Source organism: Sebastes fasciatus, chromosome 20 (assembly GCF_043250625.1).
Source record: "Sebastes fasciatus isolate fSebFas1 chromosome 20, fSebFas1.pri, whole genome shotgun sequence".
Taxonomy (NCBI): domain Eukaryota; kingdom Metazoa; phylum Chordata; class Actinopteri; order Perciformes; family Sebastidae; genus Sebastes; species Sebastes fasciatus.
In genome coordinates this window covers 2,225,778-2,249,114 of record NC_133814.1, presented here as the reverse complement: position 1 = coordinate 2,249,114, position 23,337 = coordinate 2,225,778, and the positions used below count along the sequence as shown (strand labels likewise).

Below are 23,337 nucleotides of genomic sequence, written 5' to 3'. Positions count from 1 at the left end.
GGCAGACAACCGTGAGGCGATAATTCATGTTTTTTCTTTTCCAAGAGAAAACAAGTTTATTTATTTCATCAATGTTTAAAGCTTCAGTAGGCAGTATATTTTTGGCATCATTGGGCAAAAATTCCATAATAAGCTTTCAGCATATTGTAATTCAAGTGTTCTGAGAGAAAACTAGACTTCTGCTCCTCCTCATGGCTCTGTTTTCAGACTTTAAAAAATCTAGCCCGTGACGGGAGACTTTGACCAATCACAGGTCATTTCAGAGAGAGAGCGTTCCTATTGGCTGTGCTCCGGTCATGTGACCGGTACTTGGCGTTCCTTCAAACCATCTCATCTTGATCTCAACTTGATCTCAAGATGGCTGCTGGGTCACAAACTTTCTAATTTTACAGCTAAACAGTTCACTACAAGATTCTTGTAATGATTGTGTATAAGGAGAGAAATAGGCATTACAGTAACAGAATATTGATTATTGACAGAATACTGATATTTGCAACAATCTCGCCTATTTCAGCCTTAAAGCTGCAGTGGGTAGAATTGGAGCAAATATGATTAAAAAAAGTTATTTTTATAAAACGGTCAGTATATCCTGACAGTACTGCATGAGACAGGTAATCTGAAAAAAATCATGTCCCTCTCTGTCCTCCGGTGCTCCGAACGGCATCTGCAAGATTTCAAGATTTGAATCAATATTCTGTTACTGTAATGCCTATTTCTCTCCTCAGATGTTTTCAGAATCATCTTGTAGTGTACTGTTTAGCTGTAAAATGAGAACGTTTGTGACCCAGCAGCCATGTTGAGATCAGTTGAGAAAATGCCAAGCACCGCCCACCAGCTGGAGCAGAGCCAATAGGAACGCTCTCTCTCTTTCTCTCTGAAACGGCCTGTGATTGGTCAAAGTCTCCTGTCACAGGCTAGATTTTTAGGAGGTGCAGAAGTCTAGTTTTCCCTCAGAACACTTGAATTACAACATGCTGAAAGGTATATACCTGCATGTCCATAACAATACAAACATCCAGAGTGATGGGGTTGTAGCTGGACGCTGTCTGTGTCCCGTATCCCCAGGACGTAAGGGTTGTCCTAGGTTAGGAGCTTGGGTCTGCCCCCGCCGCAGATACACAGCTTCTCTTAACCAAAAATCCAACCATCTGCAGTTTCCAGACTGAAAATAGAAAGAAGGGAAATGGTTATTAATTTTCACATCAGGCTTTGAATTTTGTGTCTCTCTTCTCACTTAAATAACTTACAATTAATGTTCTTTTTTTAAAAACTGGTGTTGGATTTTTTCCATGAAAGTCATCAAAGTCCTATTATACTGTACTTTGACCACATGCTGTAACCACATGTCCACAAGGTGGCGATAGTACACAGATAATAGTCACCAAACCTAATCTGGTAACACAGCCAAAGCCAACCAAACAAGAACATGGTGGTGTAGAAATGGAGAGATCTCAGCTTTATCTTTAAATTATGTTGATTAATCTATTCAGTATAAAACTTAAGTATTTTTTTCTGTTTTGTTTTCTTTTTCAGATTCATACAAATATAATTCTTCTGAATATCTGGATGAAAAGTTATACATATATTTATTATATTACATCTGCTGGCAGAAAGCAGCTCCAGCAGGAACAACAGAACATGAACGGTGACGAGAACGACCGCTTCAACACGGATTTCTGAGGGGAAAAAGCTCCACGGGCGACTATGTGTCTGTGTTCAGTCATGTAACGTGAGAACTAGCAGAGTCACACATAAAACTGGAATTTTCCTGTATGTACATGATTAGTGAATATAAAATCCAGAGTATGCATGTTAATCAGTTCTGATTGTTTATTTTACATCAAACATAGACAATATGAAGGTGCTGACTTTACACCAAAATCCAGGCATCATGTGTTTGTAGTCAGTTGAGAAACTGAAGTGAAGCCTCGACTGAATTCAGATTTGATCTGATTCTTTCTGTTTGTTACAAGCAAATATTTATCTTTGATAATATGAGAAATGGCTGGTATTGGTTTTAATCATGGACGTATAAAGAGATCTGGATACAGCGTCAGAGGCTCCCGTTCATTCCTATGAGAGTTGCAGTTGCTCATCCATTGGGCCCATAGAGCAGGCGCAGTAGTGTTTCCTTTAACTCCTCCTCCCAGCCCTCGCTCCAGCCTCGGTCTGGGTCTTATTCACATGAATGAGGAATGTAAATAACTCTGGATTCAGCTATTAGTGCATTTTACAACTTTTAGGACCTAATGATTTAAATAAGGGCTATTAGATAGTCGTACTGTGAAGTTGATTTTCCTCAAAAAAGAATTATCCTCTGAGTTACAGACGTCTCTTTCCCAATGTAAGTCTATGGGAAAAAGTATTTTTGGGCCCAACGGCATCACGTGAAGGACACGGAACTTGTAGTACCACCCTTTGGCCGCGACGAACGTTGGCATCAAAGCCCTGCGCTCTTCCTGAGGGCTTGGTTTTAATAGGGTAACTTTATTAACTTCCACTGTTATTTAGAAATGTGTGGAAATAAACAGCAAAACTCCATCGTTCCACAGGGTGGAGCTGCGACACAAAGCAGAGCAGAAAGATCTATCTAAATGTGTTAATCTACAGTTATGTTGTCATAAACTGAACTAATCCTCAGAGGCATTTTGGGTTCAGAATATATGAATGAACAAAAAAAAAAAGACAATAAGATCCAGATCACGGTGGTGAACCTCTGTGGACCACTGTCTGATCCTCTCAACACATCCACTTGTCTGATCACTCACTGACAGAGATCCCCGCTTCCATCTGATGAGAGAAGAAGAGAACAGAAGTCATGAATCAGTTTTTACAGAGACTCCCTTCATCAGCTGTCAGTCACTGATGCAGCACACAGTTCATTTATAAAACTATCATTGGCAGAACCAACCTCCATATCTCCGCTCACTACTCAATATCTCCAACAGGAACCGCAATTTATCTTCTAGTAAATTAATCAGTACGGTCGATACTAAAGTCTGCACCTCCTCTGGTCATCACTCATTCCAGTGTGCTGCTCCTAGTGACTGGAACGAGTTAATAAAGACACTAAAACGCCACACCCTCATCCTGTTACCCTCCTTTAATAACTCTTTGGGCAGACCACATCATGGTTACTAAATGTAACTGTGGTTCTATGAAATAAGAGCCAGTGATCTGAGGCTTCAGTCCGACTGATCTCAGAGCTGTGACAGAGATGAACTGATCAATGAGAGAACAAAGACTTTCTGATCAGATTTGATGGTACGACAGTTTGATGGATGAGGACCACTGTCTCTATACATGTTGTGATGCTGTCAGCTGTAATCCAGCTTTATTTCCTGGAGACATGAACACAACAACAACATCTTCTTCACATCAACTCTAACACATGATCACAACAAGCTTCTGGCTGATCTGATTGGCTGACTGTTCTCTCTCTCTCTGTGTGTCACCGTTCTCCTCTCACAGCTTAACGGAGGAAACACATCACAACAATACTGCTGAAACCAGCATGGACCGACTCCGACCTTCTACTGACCCCAGAGTCTCCAGTCTACAGTGTGGACTCTCCACAAGATCAGACAGATGCTTCACATCTGAATCCTGCAGGTTGTTTCCACCCAGATCCAGCTCTCTCAGATGGGAGGGGTTGGACTTCAGAGCTGACACCAGAGAAGCACAGCTGATCTCTGACAAACTGCAGTCAAACAATCTGAATAAAGAATAAAAGATGTAAGTTTAGAAGACAACGTTCCTGCTTGAAATCATTCAATGTTTAATAATGTGTTCAGAGCTGAAGAAGGTTTAGAACGTAGAAGTTTAGAAAATGTAAACTCCAAACACCTGAAGCCAACAGGATGCAGGTTAAAAACTGTAGAATACAAACAGTGAAACAGAGCTCTCATAAATATTAATGACAACGTGCTGCTACTTCAATAAAGACGTAGTGACTTCACCTCTTAAACTCTAACAGCTCCACTAGTGGATCCATCTATACAAACTCATGTTGAGCAGCAAAACACAAATAAAAACCACAGAAATTGATTCAAGATTCAACTCAAGATCTCAAAGTTTCTAAAGATGTCAAATATATCAGGATGGATTTGGGGGGAAAGGGAAGACAATCAGTTAACAAAAAGAAGAAAAAAATCAGCAAAAGTACATTTGCTACTTACACAACGTCGGCGCTGGGCCGGAAAATGACGATTGCTTCAGTCTGAAACTGTGCTGTGCGCCGCTTTGCGCTGGGTGTAAGATAGGGGCCTCAGTGTGGATCAGTATAATATCAGCCTTATGTCTGCAGTTTAGTGTCACTACAACTTTCACATCATATTAATCTCAGTACACAAGTAAAAAATGGTGTCTGACCTCAGAGTATCCAGTCTACAGTGTTGACTCTCCAGAAAACCAGACAGCAGCTTCACTCCTGAATCCTGCAGCTTGTTGCAATCCAGATTCAGCTCTCTCAGATGGGAGGGGTTGGACTTCAGAGCTGAGGCCAGAGAAGCACAGCTGATCTATGTCAAACTGCAGATCGACAATCTGAATAAAGAATAAATGATTGACATTCATACACCTATTCATGTCAACACACATCAATAACATGCTGCTGATCTCAGTCAAGTCTGGAATTAGAGGATCAATATCAAATCAGACTTGTTGGACTTCATTACTTCATTTATTACATGGCCTTCTTCTCACTGTAACTGGTTGCTTAGCAGGTTTATGTCATTTACAGGAAAGGTCCACATTTGTTCAAGTGCGTCTGTAAACAACAGCCACATGTCACTTGTACATTAAAGGAGTTATTGGTGGCAGTAATCATTCCTCCTGTGAAGTGGCCCCTTCAACACAACTACACTGTAAGAAATGACTTCATAAGTTCAACTGAAACTAATATGAAGATTCAGCAGTCTGAGTCCAACAAATCAAGTGAGTGTTTACTAGGGCTGAGACGATTCAACTATCTCTCGATTCGATATGTTTTGTGATTTTTAAGTATTGTGATTCGATTTTGCAATTTATTGGGATTTTTGTTAACTTTTTTAACACTAGACCACGAGAACAAGACTCAGTCAAAACTGAGTATGTGGCTGGACCGTATATGGTAAGTATGTGAATTTGTGGCTAAATTGTTACACAAATAGTCAGTGGTCATGTCTATTATGTTTTGTGAACAGTTTTTTCCACTTATATCTTAATGTTTGATTAAAAGACAACTTATAATGAAGCAAATGACATTCAGTAATAGTAAATGGTAACATTTACTAGTCAGTATATTATACATTTTACACAAGGTGAAAAAGTATTAGCATGACATACAGTATGCAAGGTTAAAAGTATTTAATTTTTTTATTGAGGCATGTGTATCAAAAGCATTCATCATATAAGTGGTGTGGAACAATATATACATACTTTGCGAAAGTTAACGTCATCACTGACGTGGTTGCTGCCTTATTTATTCCTTGATGGAGTGTTAATGGAGCAGCTACAATGTTAACATATCCTGGCACTGGCCGTGTTTGCTTGTCGTCTTGCGGACAGATCCGACAAAGAATGAATTCAGACTTTTTACTAATCAGCATTATTATGTCGTTATTTCGGCACACTTTTGATCCGTTTACAACAACGTCGCTGCCGTATTTATGCCTAGATGACGTTATGATGAGTGTTGATGGAGCAACTTTAAGGGTAAGTCTAGGGGCACAGCTATTCTTGTTGATAGAAACATTCCTTTTGAGCCATCTGACATTATATCAGATAAATTTGGACGATTTATCATTGTTTCAGGCAAACTTTACAATAAGTCTGTGACTCTGGCCAATGTGTATGCGCCTAATATTGATGATGTACAATTTAAAAAATATATATTTTCTCAACTCCTGGACCTCAATTCCCACTCTCTAATTCTTGGAGGGGATTTCAATTGCTGCTTGGACACAGTGTTAAACCGCTCCTCCCCTAAGCCCACTACTCTTAGCAAATCTGCTGGCTATATCAAATCATTTCTCGACGATTTTAGCCTTTCTGATCCATGGCGGTTTTTATACCCTACAGGAAGAGTATACTCTTTCTTTTCTCACGTCCACCACACCTATAGTCGAATAGATTATTTCTTTGTAGATAATTCATTAATGTTGAACATTAAATCCTGCAGTTACGAAAGTATTATTATTTCTGATCACGCACCGCTTGCTCTTCAACTGGCCTTCCCAGATGCTGAGTATGCCAGAAAACACTGGAGGCTTGATCCTTTGTTGCTCAAAGATGAGAGTTTTCTTACACACATTTCTACACACATATATAAATATTTCTAAGTACCAATAAATATAAAAAGAAATGTTCAAATCAGAAACAAACAGAAATTGCTAATCAGATTTTAAATATAGATAAACAATATGCAAATTCACCTTCCCCCGACCTGTACATGGAACGCTTGAAACTCCAGACGGAATTTAACCTTCTTTCCTCTCGCGAAGTTGAAAGTCAATGGTGTAGAAGTAATTTCTATGAGCATGGGGAAAAGTCAGGTAAATTCCTGGGTAACCAACTGCGTTGGTTGAGAGCGAAGCAACTTATCGCTGGAGTACGGACAGATAATGGGAATATAACATCAGACTCGAAAGTGATAAATGAAAAGTTCAGAGCCTTTTATTCCAATTTATACACTTCAGATTGTACAGTTGACTCAAAAGTCATGGATAACTTTTTTAGTAACCTTGACATACCGTCCCTCTCTCAAGACATGAGAAATAACCTCGAGGCTCCCATCACCGAGGAGGAAATTACTGCAGCAATATCTAAGCAACCGGGTAAATCTCCTGGCCCAGATGGGCTCCCACCAGACTTTTTTAAGAAATTCTCTGACGAACTGACTCCTTTTTTATGTCTAGTGCTCTCCGACTCCTTGGACTCAGGTGTACTCCCTCCTTCATTCAACCAGGCCTGCATCTCCTTGTTGTTGAAAAAAGATAAAGACCCACTAGATTGTGCTTCTTACAGGCCCATGTCATTACTTAATACAGATGTAAAGATCCTTGCCAAAGTCCTGGCCCACAGATGGAACATAATCTCCCCTCTGTCATTTCGGATCAAACTGGGTTTATAAAAAGACGTCATTTGTTTTATAATATTTGTCGATTGTTCAACATCTTATATTCCCCAAATCATACTGAGTCAGAATGCCTTGCCTCTATGGATGCAGAAAAAGCATTCGATATAATTGAATGGAATTATCTTTTTGTAACACTCGAAAAATTTGGTTTTGGTCCTGTTTTCTCTTCCTGGATTGAACTGCTGTACACGTGTCCTTCTGCCTCTGTATTAACAAATAATCATTACTTTAAATATTTTGACGTACACCGTGGGACCCGGCAGGGCTGCCCTTTGAGCTTGCTTCTTTTTGCTATTGCCATTGAGCAATCTTGGGAATTCAATAATTTATTTAAATCAAATTTCCTTAGTCTATTTAGTCAAGCAAAACAAATTTTATATAAATGGTCCAAGCTGTCTTTGTCCCTTACTGGACAAATAAATTCAATTAAAATGACACTGCTTCCAAAGTTTCTTTATTTTTTCCAGTGTCTCCTCATTCTCATACCCAAATCCTTTTTTAAGGCCCTTGACACGTTAATTACTTCTTACATTTGGAATGGCAAACAGCCTATGTTACGGAAAGCATTCCTTCAAAGACCCAAGCAAGTGGGGGGAATGGCTCTGCCCAATTTTCAATACTATTACTGGGCAGCAAATATTTGTAGTTTGATGTATTGGATGCATTTCCACCTTGAACCCTCATGTCCGGCCTGGGTAGACATGGAGGTCAGTGCTAGTGGCCCAGTTTCTTTACCTGCCCTTTTAGGCACCGCACTTCCACTTACTGCTAATATACCCCGCAGTAACCCAGTTGTAAAGCATTCCCTATGAATCTGAGCCCAATTTAGGAAAGATTTTGGAATGCAAAGCTTCTCTCTTCGAAGCCCTATAACACCTAATATGGCAGGTGCTGCATTTCAGATTTGGAACAAAAAAGGCTTGAAATGTTTTAGTGATCTCTTTATTGATAATCACTTTGCCAGCTTTTCTCAACTGACAGAAACCTTTGGTATTGCCAAAACACACTCTTTACAATTCTTACAAGTTAGGCATTATACACAGTGTTTAATATCTCAATTTCCTCACAAACCCCCAGTCATTCCTGTTGATATATTTCTTTCTCTCAACCCTACATCACAAAGTATTATGTCAAACCTTTACAACCTTATCTCAAAATTACACTGCCCCTCAATGGCAGCTATACGTACTGCGTGGGAACGAGACCTAGACTCTACTCTTAGTGATGACACATGGGACTCAATCCTTAATCAGATTCACTTCTCTTCCATGTGCGCTCGACATGCACTGTGTGTGTTTATGTAAGAAAAAAAATTGCGATACGTAGGTGAATCAATTTTATTTCCAACCCTAGTGTTTACCAAAGTTACAGACTATTTAGTACCAAATTCCCTCTTTGTGTTACTAATCCTCCTGCAGCTCAACAAGGAAACTGTCAAACACAACATACTTACTGGTTACATACTAAGACTGGGCAATATATCGATATGATATCGATACTGGATATGAGACGAGATATCATCTTAGATTTTTGATATCGTAATAACGTAATATGGCATAAGTGCTGTCTTTTCCTGGTTTTCAAGGCTACATTAAAATAAAGTGAAGTAATTTTCTGAATTTTTCCAGACTTTTCTAGCTGTTCTATTTGTCATTTACACTAAGACATGAGATCCACATTACTGATGATTATTTATCAAAAGTAGTAGTCATTGTGTACATGAGAAGTGAGTGGTGAGAGAGCGGCGGTAATGGGAGCGAGTGCACGCACGCACGCACGCACGCACGCACGCACGCACGCACGCACGCACGCACGCACGCACGCACGCACGCACTCACTACATACGCTACAGTCAGTGAACTGACCTCAGAGTCTCCAGTCTACAGTTTGGACTCTCCAGATCAGCAGACAGCAGCTTCACTCCTGAATCCTTCAGGGTGTTGTTGTCACTCAGGTCCAGCTCTCTCAGATGGGAGGGGTTGGACTTCAGAGCTGAGGCCATGACTTCACAGTGAGTATCTGAGATCCAACAGCCAGAAAGTCTGTCATGACACAAAAATTACAAAATGTATTATTATGAAAGAGGACAGTTTATATTTACTTCATGTATTTAATGACTATATAAAGTATATAAACAGTTTGATATATATACTTCTTTGATTAACATTTACTCCTCACATCAGTTGTTCAGCTAATCTTATCTCACTGTTTGATATGAAACAATAATTCTCATCAGTCTCTCTCAAACCTGCAGACTTTTAACCTTTGTTTTTCTTTAATCTTGCAGAGGAAGAGAGATACATGTAGTAACATTGAGGCTTCCCTAATGTCCAGTCTGTCAGTGTGATCTGATCCCAGGACTGTCTCCACAAAGTTAGCATGAGGGCTTCTTGATTCGAAAAGCATTTTTTAAAACTGAATAAGTAATAATAATACAGTTGAGAAAGAAGATTTCTCTTTCTGCTACCTGCTGCTAGCAGGTTCACGTCCAAAAATGGGAAAATTCAGTGACTGCTGCCAAACGGTAGAAAAATGAAAAAAATTGCGTAATAATATTAGACCTATACATAATTAAACATTCATATACTTAGATATTTTGATGACTGCATGGTGTTTTGTCATTAACTTTAATTTTCCAAAATGCATATTGACAAGCCACAAAGCTTCTGGGAGAATGTCCTTTGGACAGATGAGACAAAACTGGAGCTTTTTGGCAAGTCATATCAGCTCTATGTTCACAGACGCAAAAATGAAGCATCCAAAGAAAAGAACACTGTACCTAATGTGAAACATGGAGGAGGCTCGGTTATGTTATGGGGCTGCTTTGTTGCATCTGGCACAGGGTGTCTTGAATCTGTGCAGGGTGCAATGAAATCTCAAGACTATCAAGGCATTCTGGAGCGAAATGTGCTGCCCAGTGTCAGAAAGCTTGGTCTCAGTTGCAGGTCATGGGTCCTCAAACAGGATAATGACCCAAAACACATCTAAAAACACCCAAGAATGGCTAAGAACAAAACATTGGACTATTCTGAAGTGGCCTTCTATGAGCCCTGATCTAAATCCTATTGAACATCTGTGGAAGGAGCTGAAACATGCAGTCTGGAGAAGGCACCCTTCAAACCTGAGACAGCTGGAGCAGTTTGCTCACGAGGAGTGGGCCAACATACCTGTCAACAGGTGCAGAAGTCTCATTGAGAGTTACAGAAATCACTTGATTGCAGTGATTGCCTCAAAAGGTTGTGCAACAAAATATTAAGTTAATGTTACCATCATGTTTGTCTAGGCCAGTTTCATTAGTTGTTTTTTTTAAATGATTCTGCTGAACCATAATTCAAAAACAGTATCTGATTTTCATTAGTTAATTTTCAGTGAATTTTTATTTATTATTACTTTTGTCAGTTTCAAGTTATTTCAGTGACCATTGTGGGTTTTTCTCTCTTTAACGGAACGTTACCAACAACTTTGCCTACGTCTGTATATAGGGCAGTTACAAAAAAGAATAAATACAATGGAAATCAGTGTGGAGGCAACAGGAATTAGTTGTTTTTGGTCCAGGCTCTGTAAAGGTGCACCATGTAAAATCTGGCCAGAATTTTAGTTTAAAACATTAAAACAATTAATTAACATTATCAAAAGGATGTGAAAAAGTTACAATTTTGACGTTATGTAAAATACATCAATATATTGTGCTGCAGGGATATCTACTGCCAACCAGCAATGTCCTGCCCTGACTTTCTTGTAGTACTAGCCTACTTGTACCTCGAGAGGCGATAGTGAGTCACTGTAGCGTCCAGTCTGTCCTCAGTCCAACATGAGAGGACCAAGAAGTAGAGCTGCACTGAGGGCTTGTCAATAATACATCCAGGGTCTGTGTGCGTTTTGATAGTTTGTTTATCTAACTATAAAGCTGTCTGTCTGTCTGTCTGTCTGTCTGTCTGTCTTTCTGTCTGTCATCCAATCGACTTCACACTTGGTGGGTGTATTGCTGGGGACCCAAGGAAGTGCATTGTCAAGTTTGGTGCTATTTGGATGCTTGAAACATACAATGTTATTAAACTTTCAATAAACGAGTGACCAGTACTCTGTGTGTCAGCGGGGTCCAGCATGTCGTCCACAGCGGGCAGACTGCTGCTCATTGACTGCAGTTCACTTTACAACCAAACTCTTCTATTGTATCTTACTGGTGTGACCGTGAGTAAGCTGTGACCTGTGTGTATTTTCCCCCCCTGAGTAAGACGGTATTTCCCCGGTGTCAGACTTGATACTAAGAAATAACTAATAATGTTACCTCCAGGAAAATACTTCCGATAATTAAATCCATGCTCTACTTTATAACCGTGGTTATGTCAAAGCAAGCAATTAATACACCTATTTGGAAATTACCTACACTAAGTGTATTTCACCGATGTTTCTGACTGCGAGTAACAGCTACTGGGGTCTGTTTCTTCCTGTGAAACAGAGTATATTTCACCGGTGTTCCTAACCGTGAGTAGCCATGACTTGGGTGTGTGATGCAACTATGTCATGGCAGGTGTATTGCTCAGGACCCAAGGAGGCACAATGTCGAGTGTGAAGTTATTTGTACGAGCGATCTCGAGAAAGATGCAACACCACAAGCCAAGCATTCGGCCCGTTCTCAACAGACATGCTTTGAACGGACACTGCACTATCTGGATTAAATCAGTAGAAGCAGAAACAAGAAAACGACTCGCAGCCCCGCCTTGCCCTCCTCGCCGCCGGGAGGCTGCTTCGCCGGGAGTAGAGTGTGCGGCAGCTCCAGGAGACATACCCCCCAGTTAGCAGTTAGCTCAAACTCAGCCAGTGCAAACCCCAGCAACAGGACTCTGATCCCAGGACCGCCCCCACTCCCCGCTGGATCAGCAAACATTCTATTACTACCGCAACACCTGTTAGACCCAGCGCTCCACCAGACAGCTGATCTTTTGTTTTTTTCATTTGTTTTACCAGCTTCACATGTCGTCTCCAGAAAAAAAGATAAATAAGAAAAAAATTGTAAAATTAAACAATTATTAGAAATAAATAGAATAAATGTGTTCATTAACTTGACAGCTAGAAACACAACCTACGGGAAAATTTTTTAACTCAATATTTGAAACAGCTCAAGAACATCTGTGACAAAATACGACTGACATATTTATGTAATAAACACGTGGAACACTTATAAGAATATTATATTTTAAGAATAATTTTATAGTGTGTATATTACTAAGAACTAAACTACTAATCTACACTGATCTATAAAGTTAATCACATCGTGACTTACTCTGCTTTTCTGCAGTTCCTCACAGCTGGAATCAGTCTCCGTCGTCCCTCTAGTGATGTGTTGTACTTGTTCAGGTCCAACTCATCCAGAACCTCCTCTGACATCTGCAGCATGTAGGCCAGAGCTGAGCAGTGGATCTCAGAGAGTTTCTCCTCTGATCTGTTTTCTGACTTCAGGAACTCTTGGATCTCCTGATGTACCGAGTGGTCGTTCATCTCCGTCAGACAGTGGCAGATGTTGATGCTTCTGTCAGTAGAGATTTTGGTATCATCCATGTTCATCTCCTTCAGGTTTTTAATCGCCCTCTGGATGATTTCTGGATTGTTGTCTGTCCGACCCAGTAGACCTCCTAGGAGACTCTGGTTGGACTCCAGAGAGAGGCCATGAAGGAAGCGAACAAACAGGTCCAGGTGGCCATTTTTACTTTCAAGGGATTTCTCCATGGCTCTCTTCAGGAAGACATCCAGGGTTGAATGAACATATTCTTCTCTCAGGAATGCCTTCAGTACATCTGTGTTGCTGTTTGTGTAACAGTGGAACATGTAGACTGCAGCCAGAAACTCCTGAATGCTCAGGTGAACAAAGCAGTAGACTGTTTTCTGGAAGATCACACACTCTCTTTTGAAGATCTCTGTACAAACTCCTGAGTATACCAAGGCCTCTGTGACATTAAGACCACACCGCTCCAGGTCTTCTTGGTAAAACATGATGTCTCCTTTCTCCAGATGTTCAAACGCCAGCCTCCCCAATTTCAGAAGAACTTCCCCGTCAGCCTCCGTCAGCTCCTGTGGACTCGTCTCATGTCCCTCACCATACTTCTGCTTCTTCCTCTTTGTCTGAACCAATAGGAAGTGTGAGTACAGGTCAGTCAGGGTCTTGGGCAGCTCTCCTCTCTGGTCTGTAGTCAACATGTGGTCCAGAACTGTAGCAGTGATCCAGCAGAAGACGGGGATTAGACACATGATGTGGAGGCTCCTGGATGTCTTGATGTGTGAGATGATTCTGCTGGACAGCTCTTCATCACTGACTCTCCTCCTGAAGTACTCCTCCTTCTGGGCGTCAGTGAAGCCTCGTACTTCTGTTACCCTGTCAACACATGCAGGAGGGATCTGATTGGCTGCTGCAGGTCGGGAAGTTACCCAGACGAGAGCTGAGGGAAGCAGATTCCCCAGGATGAGGTTTGTCAACAGCATGTTGACTGATGACTTCTGGGTGACATCAGACACAACCTCGTTGTTGTGGAAATCCAGTGAAAGTCTGCCTTCATCCAGGCCGTCAAAGATGAACAGAACTTTACAGACAGCCAGCTTCTCTGCTGTAACCCTCTGTAATGTTGGATGGAAAACATGGAGCAGCATGAGAAGACTGTACTGCTCATCTCTGATCAAGTTCAGCTCCCTGAACGAAAGCAGAATCACCAGACTGACATCTTGGTTTTCCAAGCCCTCTGCCCAGTCCAGAGTGAACTTCTGCACTGAGAAGGTTTTTCCAACACCAGCGACGCCGTTCGTCAGAACGACTCTGATGTCTCCCAGTTGGTCAGGAAAGGCTTTAAAGATGTCCTGGCACTTGATTGGAGTGTCATGGAGGTTGTTTATCTTGGAAGCTGTCTCAAGCTGCATCACCTCATGTTGGGTATTAACCTCTTCACTCTGTCCCTCTGTGATGTAGAGCTCAGTGTAGATCCTGTTGAGGAGGGTTCCACTTCCTGTTTCATCAGTTCCTTCAGTCACACATTCACATCTCTTCTTCAGACTGATCTTATGTTCATCTAAAACCTCCTGCAGACCTCTATCTGCTGAAAAAGAAGGAAAAAAGTTTGAGACAAAATAAAGACCATTTTTACAATCTGCTTATTATTTTCATTTTCAATATTGAAGTGATCAATATAAAGTAAATAAAAAAGAAGCAAAGGTTATACAATCCAATTTTTGTGGAAGCATCAGAAATGCTCCTTTTTTTCTCTCAGTCGGTGTACATGTTTGATTGACAGCAGAGGAGGCGGAGCCTCAGCTGTCCGTCTGCAGCTCTTCATCTAAACAGCTCACTGTGGCTGTTCCTTCCTCACTGTAGTATTTAAAACTGGTCCACTCATCAAATAATGCAGAATATGTTCATATCTCGTTGTGTAGACCTGTTTTTATTGAACAGCACCAATAACAAAAGCCGGGTTTCCACCAAAAGTTCCTGGGACATTTTTAGTCCTACTACTTTTAAGGGACTAAAAGGTTCCTTCAGTCCACTTTTGTCTGTGTTTCCACTACGGTCTAAAGACCTGTGAAGATTCAGCAAATTAGTCCTCTGATGTATGAAAAAGCAACATGACATGTGACGAGGGCTGTTGGTGGTCGTAGCGGTAAACAATTAACTCTGCAGCCTGTGTTTAAGTGTGAAAAAATACCAGCAGATACCACCAGATCCTACACACTGGACTTAAAACATGCAGTAGGCAGAATGTTTTGGTATCATTGGGCAAAAAATAACCTTTCAGCATATTATAATTCAAGTGTTCTGAGAGAAAACTAGACTTCTGCTCCTCCTCATCGCTCTGTTTTCAGGCTTTCGAAAATCTAGCCCGTGACGGGAGAATTTTACCAATCACAGGTCATTTCAGAGAGAGAGTGTTCCTATTGGCTGTTCATTCAACGGAGGCAACTGTCAATCACTTGAGAACTCTGATCAAACTAGGCAGCGCTGATCAAATATGAATCAATATTCTGTTACTGTAATGTCTATTACTCTCCTCAAATGTGTTCAGAAACATCTTGTAGTGAAGTGTTTAGCTGGTGGGCGGTGCTCGGTATTTCCTCAACTGATCTCAACATGGCGGCCGGGTCACAAACTTTCTCTTTTCTCAACAGTGATGTTACTGCTTTACACAGTTTAATAGTTCTCTTGTCATGGTCTGGCTGTGCCAGAGGACATTAGGACTTGTTTCCTTTTTGTTTAGATCTTGTGTTCCTCCTTTTAGTCTATTAGTTCTGTATAAGTGAATTGTTTTTTCTTGGATTTGGGTTTTCTGTTATTTTGTCTGCATTGTAGTGTTTCCTGTTTTAGTTTTAAATTCACTCCTCCTGTGTTCTTGTGTGGTTTTACTTCCTACCTTTGTTTGTTTTCCCGCCTTTTTTTTGAGTGTCTGCCCCGCCCTGATTTGTTCCACCTGTGTCTATCACCCTCTTGTGTTAAAGCCTGTGTGTTCCCCCTTTTGTCAGTTCGTTGTCGTTCCTGCCTGGTTTGCCTTGTCTCCGTTTTACTCGTCACTCCTGCCATGTTCCTAGTGTTCCTCCTGCCCGTGTTTCTCGTGTCTTGTGGTTTGTAGTTTTTTTTTTTTCTCAGTTTGGTTTTTGGTGTGTTTTCATTTGTACTTTGTTGTTTCCTAGGATCTAGACTCTGGTTTTGTTTTTGTCAACTTTGTTTTATTCCACCAGCTTACAATTAAAAGCTCACTTTTTGTTGAATTATCCTGCCCGCTTGATCTCTCTGCGTTTGGGTCCAACTGTAATACCAGAACCTTGACAGAACGAACTGACCAAAATAGATCCAGCAGAAAGTTTTTATGCCTTCTTGGGCATCCGGCTTCAGCCCCAGCCTCAGCCTCAGCCCCTGCCCCGGCCTGCTGGCTTCCAACCGGATTGCTGTCTGGGGGCTGGAGCCCCCTGGAGCGAGGCGTGTGTATCGCAGAAGGAAATCTAGACTGCCCAGTGTCTCAGCCGAATCGGGGCCTGCTCCTGTGTCGGGGGTTCAGCCTATCCCTTCTCCGTGTTTCCTGTCAGCGGTTCGGCCAAAGCAACGAGGTGTATATATATATGCATATATATATGTATGTATATATGTACACACGTAGGCAAAATTGTTGGTACCCTTCCGTTAAAGAAAGAAAAACCCACAATGGTCACTGAAATAACTTGAAACTGACAAAAGTAATAATAAATAAAAAATTACTGAAAATGAACTAATGAAAATCAGCTATTGTTTTTGAATTGTGGTTCAACAGAATCATTTTAAAAAACAAACTAATGAAACTGGCCTGGACAAAAATGATGGTACCCTTAACTTAATATTTTGTTGCACAACCTTTTGAGGCAATCACTGCAATCAAGCGATTTCTGTAACTCTCAATGAGACTTCTGCACCTGTCGACAGGTATTTCGGCCCACTCCTCGTGAGCAAACTGCTCCAGCTGTCTCAGGTTTGAAGGGTGCCTTCTCCGAATGCATGTTTCAGCTCCTTCCACAGATGTTCAATAGGATTTAGATCAGTGCTCATAGAAGGCCACTTCAGAATAGTCCAATATTTTGTTCTAAGCCATTCTTGGGTGTTTTTAGCTGTGTGTTTTGGGTCATTATCCTGTTTGAGGACCCATGACCTGCGACTGAGACCAAGCTTTCTGACACTGGGCAGCACATTTTGCTCCAGAATGCCTTGATAGTCTTCAGATTTCATTGTACCCTGCACATATTCAAGACACCCTGTGTCAGATGCAGCAAAGCAGCCCCAGAACAGAACCGAGCCTCCTCCATGTTTCACATTAGGTACAGTGTTCTTTTCTTTGTATGCTTAATTTTTGCGTCTGTGAACATAGAGCTGATGTGACTTGCCAAAAAGCTCCAGTTTTGTCTCATCTGTCCAAAGGACATTCTCCCAGAAGCTTTGTGGCTTGTCAATATGCATTTTGGCAAATTCCAGTCTCGCTTTTTTATGATTTGCGTCCTCCTCGGTCGTCTTCCATTAAGTCCACTTTGGCTCAAACAGTGACGGATGGTACGATCTGACACTGATGTACCTTGACCTTGGAGATCACCTCTAATCTCTTTGGAAGTTGTTCTGGGCTCTTTGGTTACCCTTCGTATTATCCGTCTCTTCGATTTGTCATCAATTTTCCTCTTGCGGCCACGTCCAGGGAGGTTGGCTACAGTCCCGTGGACCTTAAACTTCTGAATAATATGTGCAGCTGTAGTCACTGGAGCATCAGGCTGCTTGGAGATGGTCTTATAGCCTTTACCTTTAACATGAATGTCTATAATTTTCATTCTAATCTCCTGAGACAACTCTCTCCTTAGCTTTCTGTGGTCCATGTTCAGTGTGGTACACACCATGATACCAAACAGTACAGTGACTACTTTTCACCCTTTAAATAGGCAGACTGACTGATTACAAGTTTGAAGACACCTGTGACGCTATTTACAGGAAACACCTTAGTTTAACATGTCCCTATGGTCAAATTATTTTCAATCTTTTCTAGGGGTACCATCATTTTTGTCCAGGCCAGTTTCATTAGTTTGTTTTTTAAAATGATTCTGTTGAACCACAATTCAAAAGCAATATCGATAGCGATTTTCATTAGTTAATTTTCAGTAAATTTTTATTTATTATTACTTTTGTCAGTTTCAAGTTATTTCAGTGACCATTGTGGGTTTTTCTTTCTTTAACGGAAGGGTACCAACAATTTTGACCATGTCTGAATGTATACAGCGGGTAAAATAAGTATATATACATATATATATGTGAGTATATATATACATATATATATACATATATATACATACATACATACATATATATACAGCGGGTAAAATAAGTATTGAACACGTCACCATTTTTCTCAGTAAATATATTTCCAAAGGTGCTATTGACATGACATTTTCACCAGATGTTGGTAACAACCCAAGTAATCTATACATACAAAGAAACCAAAACAAATAAGTTCAGAAATTAAGTTATGTGTAATAATGTGAAATGACACAGGGAAAAAGTATTGAACACGCTTACTGATATTTATTTAATACTTTGTACAAAAGCCTTTGTTGGTAATGACAGCTTCAAGACGCCTCCTGTATGGAGAAACTAGTCGTATGCATTGCTCAGGTGTGATTTTGGCCCATTCTTCCACACAAACAGTCTTCAAATCTTGAAGGTTCCATATATATATGCGTGTATATATATACATACATATATACGTATATATATGTATATATATATATATGTGTGTATATATATATATATATATATATATATATATGTGAGGACGCGGCCAAACTGGCACCCCTCAGCAGTCGATGCACGGGGCGCAGCTGACCGTGCGCCTTCGGGAGCCTTCGGGAGCCTTCGAGAGCCTTCGGGAGCCTTCGGGAGCGCATGGTCAGCTGCTGTGGAGACGCGTTGCGTTTGTTACTGATTCCCCGAGGAAAGACCATCAAATAAAATATGTTTTCTAGCTTCCACCTCAGTAACAAGCACTTCAATTTCACACTCTGTGAAATTCTTCTTTTTTGTACCTTTTCCAGTGCGTTTTGCCATCGTTATTTGGACAATAGGTTACAGCATGGAGCGTGTTTTTAGTCATTTGCATAGTTATTAATGGGAGGAGACAAGGCGGACCAAGTCGCACGTGCAGCTGCGCTCAATTTCACGTAAATTGGGATGTATAAAGGAAAGGTGCGCAGGAACAGGCGTGCGCACGGTTTTATACATGTGAAAATTTCTGTGCGTACGTACTTTTCCAATTTTGTGAGTACGCCATCTTCCAGTGTGAAAGCTGCGCAGTCTTTTATACATGAGGCCCCTGATCCACGTGCCCTGTTGGCATTGCAGCCGACTCCTACTCCACGTGTCATGTCGGCGGTCCAGTCGACGCCAGCTCCACGTGTCCTGTCGGCGGTCCAGCGACGTCTGCTCCACGCAACCATCACCCACTGTTCCGGTTGGGCCACAACCATCACCCACTGTTCCGGTTGGGCCACAACCATCACCCGCTGTTCCGGTTGGGTCGCAACCAAAATCCCAAAAAGAAAATTTAAAGAGGACATTTTTTGTCAGTCGGCCCACTGTTGTGTTATGCAAATGTGTAACTTGGTGACATCACCACATTACGGAAGGAAAGGCTTCAAGGACTTCAAGCGAGTTGTTTGTTGCAGTATGCTCCGAAACGCCAAGAGGTGTACAAACAAAATATCAAGCGGATAAGCAAGAAGTCAACGAGTGGCACCGGAACGGAAAGTAGGCTGCCTGGCAACAGCAGTAAACACTAAACACCGACGTACGTACCGCCAAATATTGAATTTGTGTACTGCAATTATTACTGTCGCTTACCTCCAAGTCTGAATTACTTACTGTCTCTCGGTGCTTCCCCCTCGGGTCATCTCTTTCCATGAGACCTTTTTTTACTTTAACAAAACAATCTCTCATATTCTTTCACAGTCTGCAGCAAAAACATGTCTTTGCCCAGTGTGTTGCCTTTTTCTTTCCAAATATTTATATATATATATATATATATGTCATGTGACTGTCCCTTTGGTCATGTGACTGTCCCTGTGGTCTCTCAATGAACAGTTGTAGAAATGTCTATACAGGCGAAGTAAAGGCTCTTGTGATAGTAAAGGTTGCTGGCCCCTGGGTTGATGCCAAGACAAGGGTTGCTATCATAAAACCAAAGGGTTCAGATTTCCTCTCAAAGGAGAACACAGGACAGGTGATACAGAGCACATATGAGTGCTGGAGCAGAAAAAACATGCAGTTAAATTCCAGGTGGACTTAAAATGTAATGATACTTATAATGATCTTAAATTGTCGTGCAGTATGACACAACATATGTCACTGTATTAAACCAACAAGTAGTGTTTTCAGACATGGAGATGTCATCAGACAGATGTATAGTCTTACTTTGAACAGTACTGGTCTGACCGGCTGTCTGCAGTCCAGCTCTTGTTCTGGATCTTTCTCCACACTGGGGACAGGAGGAGTCTCCTGATGAAGCAGACTGGTCCCAGTATGAGGTGATGCACTGTCTGCAGAACCTGTGTCCACAGCTGGTAGAGACCGGATCCTTCAGGACGTCCTGACACAAAGCACAGCAGGACAGCTGCTCCTCCACAGAAACATCACTCCTCTTCCTGTGAAGACATGTCTTTATAACTACAATGATTTGTTGATTGGCCGACAATGTCTCAAAGCTCAGATGGTCACAGGGAACAGTTAAAGAGTTGGTACTTTTCTGTTTGAATTCAGCATTCAGTTTGTGATGACAGTGTTCCTTTTATTGCAACTCTGCTGCTTTCATAAACACTAATGAGCTGAATTTCCTATCTGGCTGTCTTATTAACCTCTTAACAATCCGACGGACGCTATTCTGTCTTTCAGAGGTTGTAGCAGGCTCAATTTTCAAGCTAGAGTTTGTGATACTGGTAACATATGAAACTAGAAGACCTAAGGAATCCATTGTTACCAACCATGTCATGCTAGCTTGTCGTGAAAAACGCTCTGACCTCCAGATATGTAAATGTAAATGGGTTCTATGGGTACCTACGAGTCCCCCCTTTACAGACATGCCCACTTTATGATAATCACATGATGTGTTGAGCATGACACAGCATCACTACCCCCTTTGATATACTACGTCACGATGGAGTCTGATCACCAAAGACTTTGCACTACTCAACTTATCATGCACCATGCACTAAATTATTGTTCATTCAATATGGAGTCTCTCCTGATTGAAATATATACATCCTTATAGTCAGTGTATTAACATGACAAACAGTAAGTCAGATGGCGGTCGGCGTGCTCCCAGTTAGGAGAAGCAGACAGGGGAGCCGGCAGGAAGTTAAGCGATGTGCTGCTGTGGACGCCACGTTAGTTCAGATCAGAAAGTCACACAATAACACAAACTAACTAACCGATGGAAGCAGTGGTATACCAGCAACTCCCCTGTTCTGAGAGGGAAAATCACTGTTTTTGTGAATGGAGTCTGGTGGTTTGAAGACAGTGATATAACGGCATCAGTTCTCCGACAGAAAGGTCTGTCTGATGGCGAGGTAAAGCAGAGAAAATATTCTAAATATAGCGCACACTTAAACAGATATTTTTTTTTTTTTTAGGTGGCTAAAATACGTTTTGCTGCTGCTCCCGTCCACAGCCGCTTTACCTCGCCGTAAGACAGGACTTTCTGACGGAGAAATAAAGCCGTTATATGGCTCTCTTCAAAGCCACCAGACTCCATTCACAAAAGCAGTAATTTTACTTCCCAGAACACGGGAGTATACGTACAACCCCACTTCAAAAACGCTGTCATAACAGCTGATTTTAGGAGAAGTCAAACCAACACAGTATTTTGGGGACAAACGTGACAAAATTAATTAAATATTTGAAGCACATTCTTTCAGATTTTGAATAGTTGTAAATATTTAAAGCGACTTCAACGTTCCGGCAAAAATATGAATATTTTCTTGAAGTGTAAATTGTGAAATGGAGGTTCTCAGGTGTTTTGTTACAGAAATACAATCAGTAGTTTGTTGCTATAAAACCCAGAATAAGATCCATCTTAGTTTGAAACAGTATCTGCACTAATAGTTCTGCATCAGGAATATAAATCTGTTAGCAGAACATTTAGTCTTCATCCTCAATGCATCATCATCCATCAGGTCAGTGCACAGTAAAAACAGTCTCTTACTTTGTGTCTGAGGGTCCAGGTTCATTACTGAAGTGTGGAGGATAACCCATGGACCAGTCACTCTTCACAGACAGACAGCTGGGTACTGGAGACTCTGCTCTCTGTCTGTACTGAACTCTGCAAACACCAAGATGGTTTTATTCACATCACATGAATCCTTGATAAATTCTCTGATGACAAAGACATTTCAGTAGCTCTACATACACAAACTACTGCTACTGTCAATAATGTGATTTAAAAGTTTGTATTAGTCCTCTTAGATTACAGCTGTTCTGGGTGACTGACAGCTGTCACAGATACGAAGAGGAAGAATGCAAAATGTAATTCTTTCTGTCATGAAAAGTTTGTTAAACTTCAGTTAGTAAATACATTTTAGTAGAAATTTAATATACAAACACACAATCAACAAAATCACATTACAGTTATTGAAATAAATCTGTTTATCTGTCTGTCAGTGTCTTTCTAGTTAGTTAGCTAGTTAGGTGTAGTTAGCTAGTTAGGTGTAGTTAGCTAGTTAGGTGTAGTTAACTAGTTAGGTGTAGTTAACTAGCCCAACTTGTTGCATTAACTAACTGAGGGGTTTCATTTTATTGTTTAGTTTCCTCCACCTTACTTTAGTGTGTTTATTTTCACAATGGCGTTTGTGTGTGCGTTGAACAGGTGAAATCAACACAGTGAATTACACAAAATCCCACCGACAGAATTAAAACAACACACTGACTGTCTCTCTCACTCGCTCTCTTCTTTATTCTTTGTGTCAAGAAAAGTTTGTTCAACTTCAGTTAGCAAATACATTTTAGTAGAAATTTTAAAATAGAAACACAAAATCAACAGAAAACAGTATTGGTAGAGGAAAGTGAAAATGAGTCCTATAAATGAGGTAGTAGCAGCTCTCTTACTTTGTGTCTGAGGGTCCAGGTTCATTACTGAAGTTCAGAGGAATATGTTTAGGCCGGTCACTCTTCATAGACAGACAGCCAGAGACTAGAGACTCTCTGTCCTCCTGTTCCTCCTCACAATCACTCATCTTCTGATCTGAAGTCAGTCTGAGAGGTAAAACAGCAACACTGACTGTGAGCTCAGAACACAAGAATCAAGATAAACAAGTTTGTTCAAGAGTCACAGGGAAGACTGAGAGAACAGGAAGTAACACACACACACACACACCGTTTAGAGTATAATAAAACCGTCCAGCATTCACCTGGTCAGTTGTCTTTAAATCTCTGCTTGTTTTCTTGGGTTACAGCAGGTTAATTAAATATTATTCAGCAAGTCATGACTTTGTGTTCACAGAAGAATCAAACTGTTGAGTTCATTCAAACATTTCTCTCCTCTACAGTCCACAGGGACAAAACTGACTCAGAGACTTTGACAGTGAAATAATAAAATGTTGGATTAACACTCACCCTGCCTCAGTCTTCAGTCTTCAGTCTTCATCCTTCTGCTCTGTTGACTCAAAAATGGAGTCTTGAGCTGACTGAAAACATTCAG

At 40.9% G+C, this 23,337-nt stretch overlaps 1 protein-coding gene across 2 annotated transcripts; it reads right to left on the bottom strand.

Annotated features, from left to right (window-relative positions):
- Positions 1 to 3,141: 3,141 nt before the first annotated feature.
- Positions 3,142 to 22,956, bottom strand: LOC141758427 (protein NLRC3-like). Of its 2 annotated transcripts, XR_012591874.1 has the most exons (7): positions 22,746 to 22,955; positions 21,847 to 21,963; positions 20,061 to 20,290; positions 12,402 to 14,199; positions 8,983 to 9,159; positions 4,372 to 4,545; positions 3,612 to 3,715 (listed from the first exon to the last, which is right to left on the bottom strand). XR_012591874.1 is itself a non-coding variant. In XM_074619844.1 (6 exons), exons 1-6 carry the CDS (start codon positions 22,871 to 22,873, stop codon positions 3,490 to 3,492), a joined length of 2,676 nt encoding a protein of 891 aa, XP_074475945.1. In that variant the 5' UTR covers positions 22,874 to 22,956; the 3' UTR covers positions 3,142 to 3,489. The 2 variants fall into 2 exon arrangements, 1 of the variants encoding a protein (XP_074475945.1); XM_074619844.1 differs by lacking the exon at positions 4,372 to 4,545 and having other exon boundaries at positions 3,142 to 3,715; positions 22,746 to 22,956.
- Positions 22,957 to 23,337: the final 381 nt, after the last annotated feature.

Coding starts and splice junctions, on each gene's coding strand:
- LOC141758427 (XM_074619844.1), bottom strand. CDS start 22,873: ATGAGTGATTGTGAGGAGGAACAGGAGGACAGAGAGTCTCTAGTCTCT. Junction 14,200..20,060: donor TCAGACCAGTACTGTTCAAA/GTAAGACTATAC, acceptor CTTCTTTTTCAG/CAGATAGAGGTCTGCAGGAG. Junction 9,160..12,401: donor AGGAACTGCAGAAAAGCAGA/GTAAGTCACGAT, acceptor GTGTCATGACAG/ACTTTCTGGCTGTTGGATCT.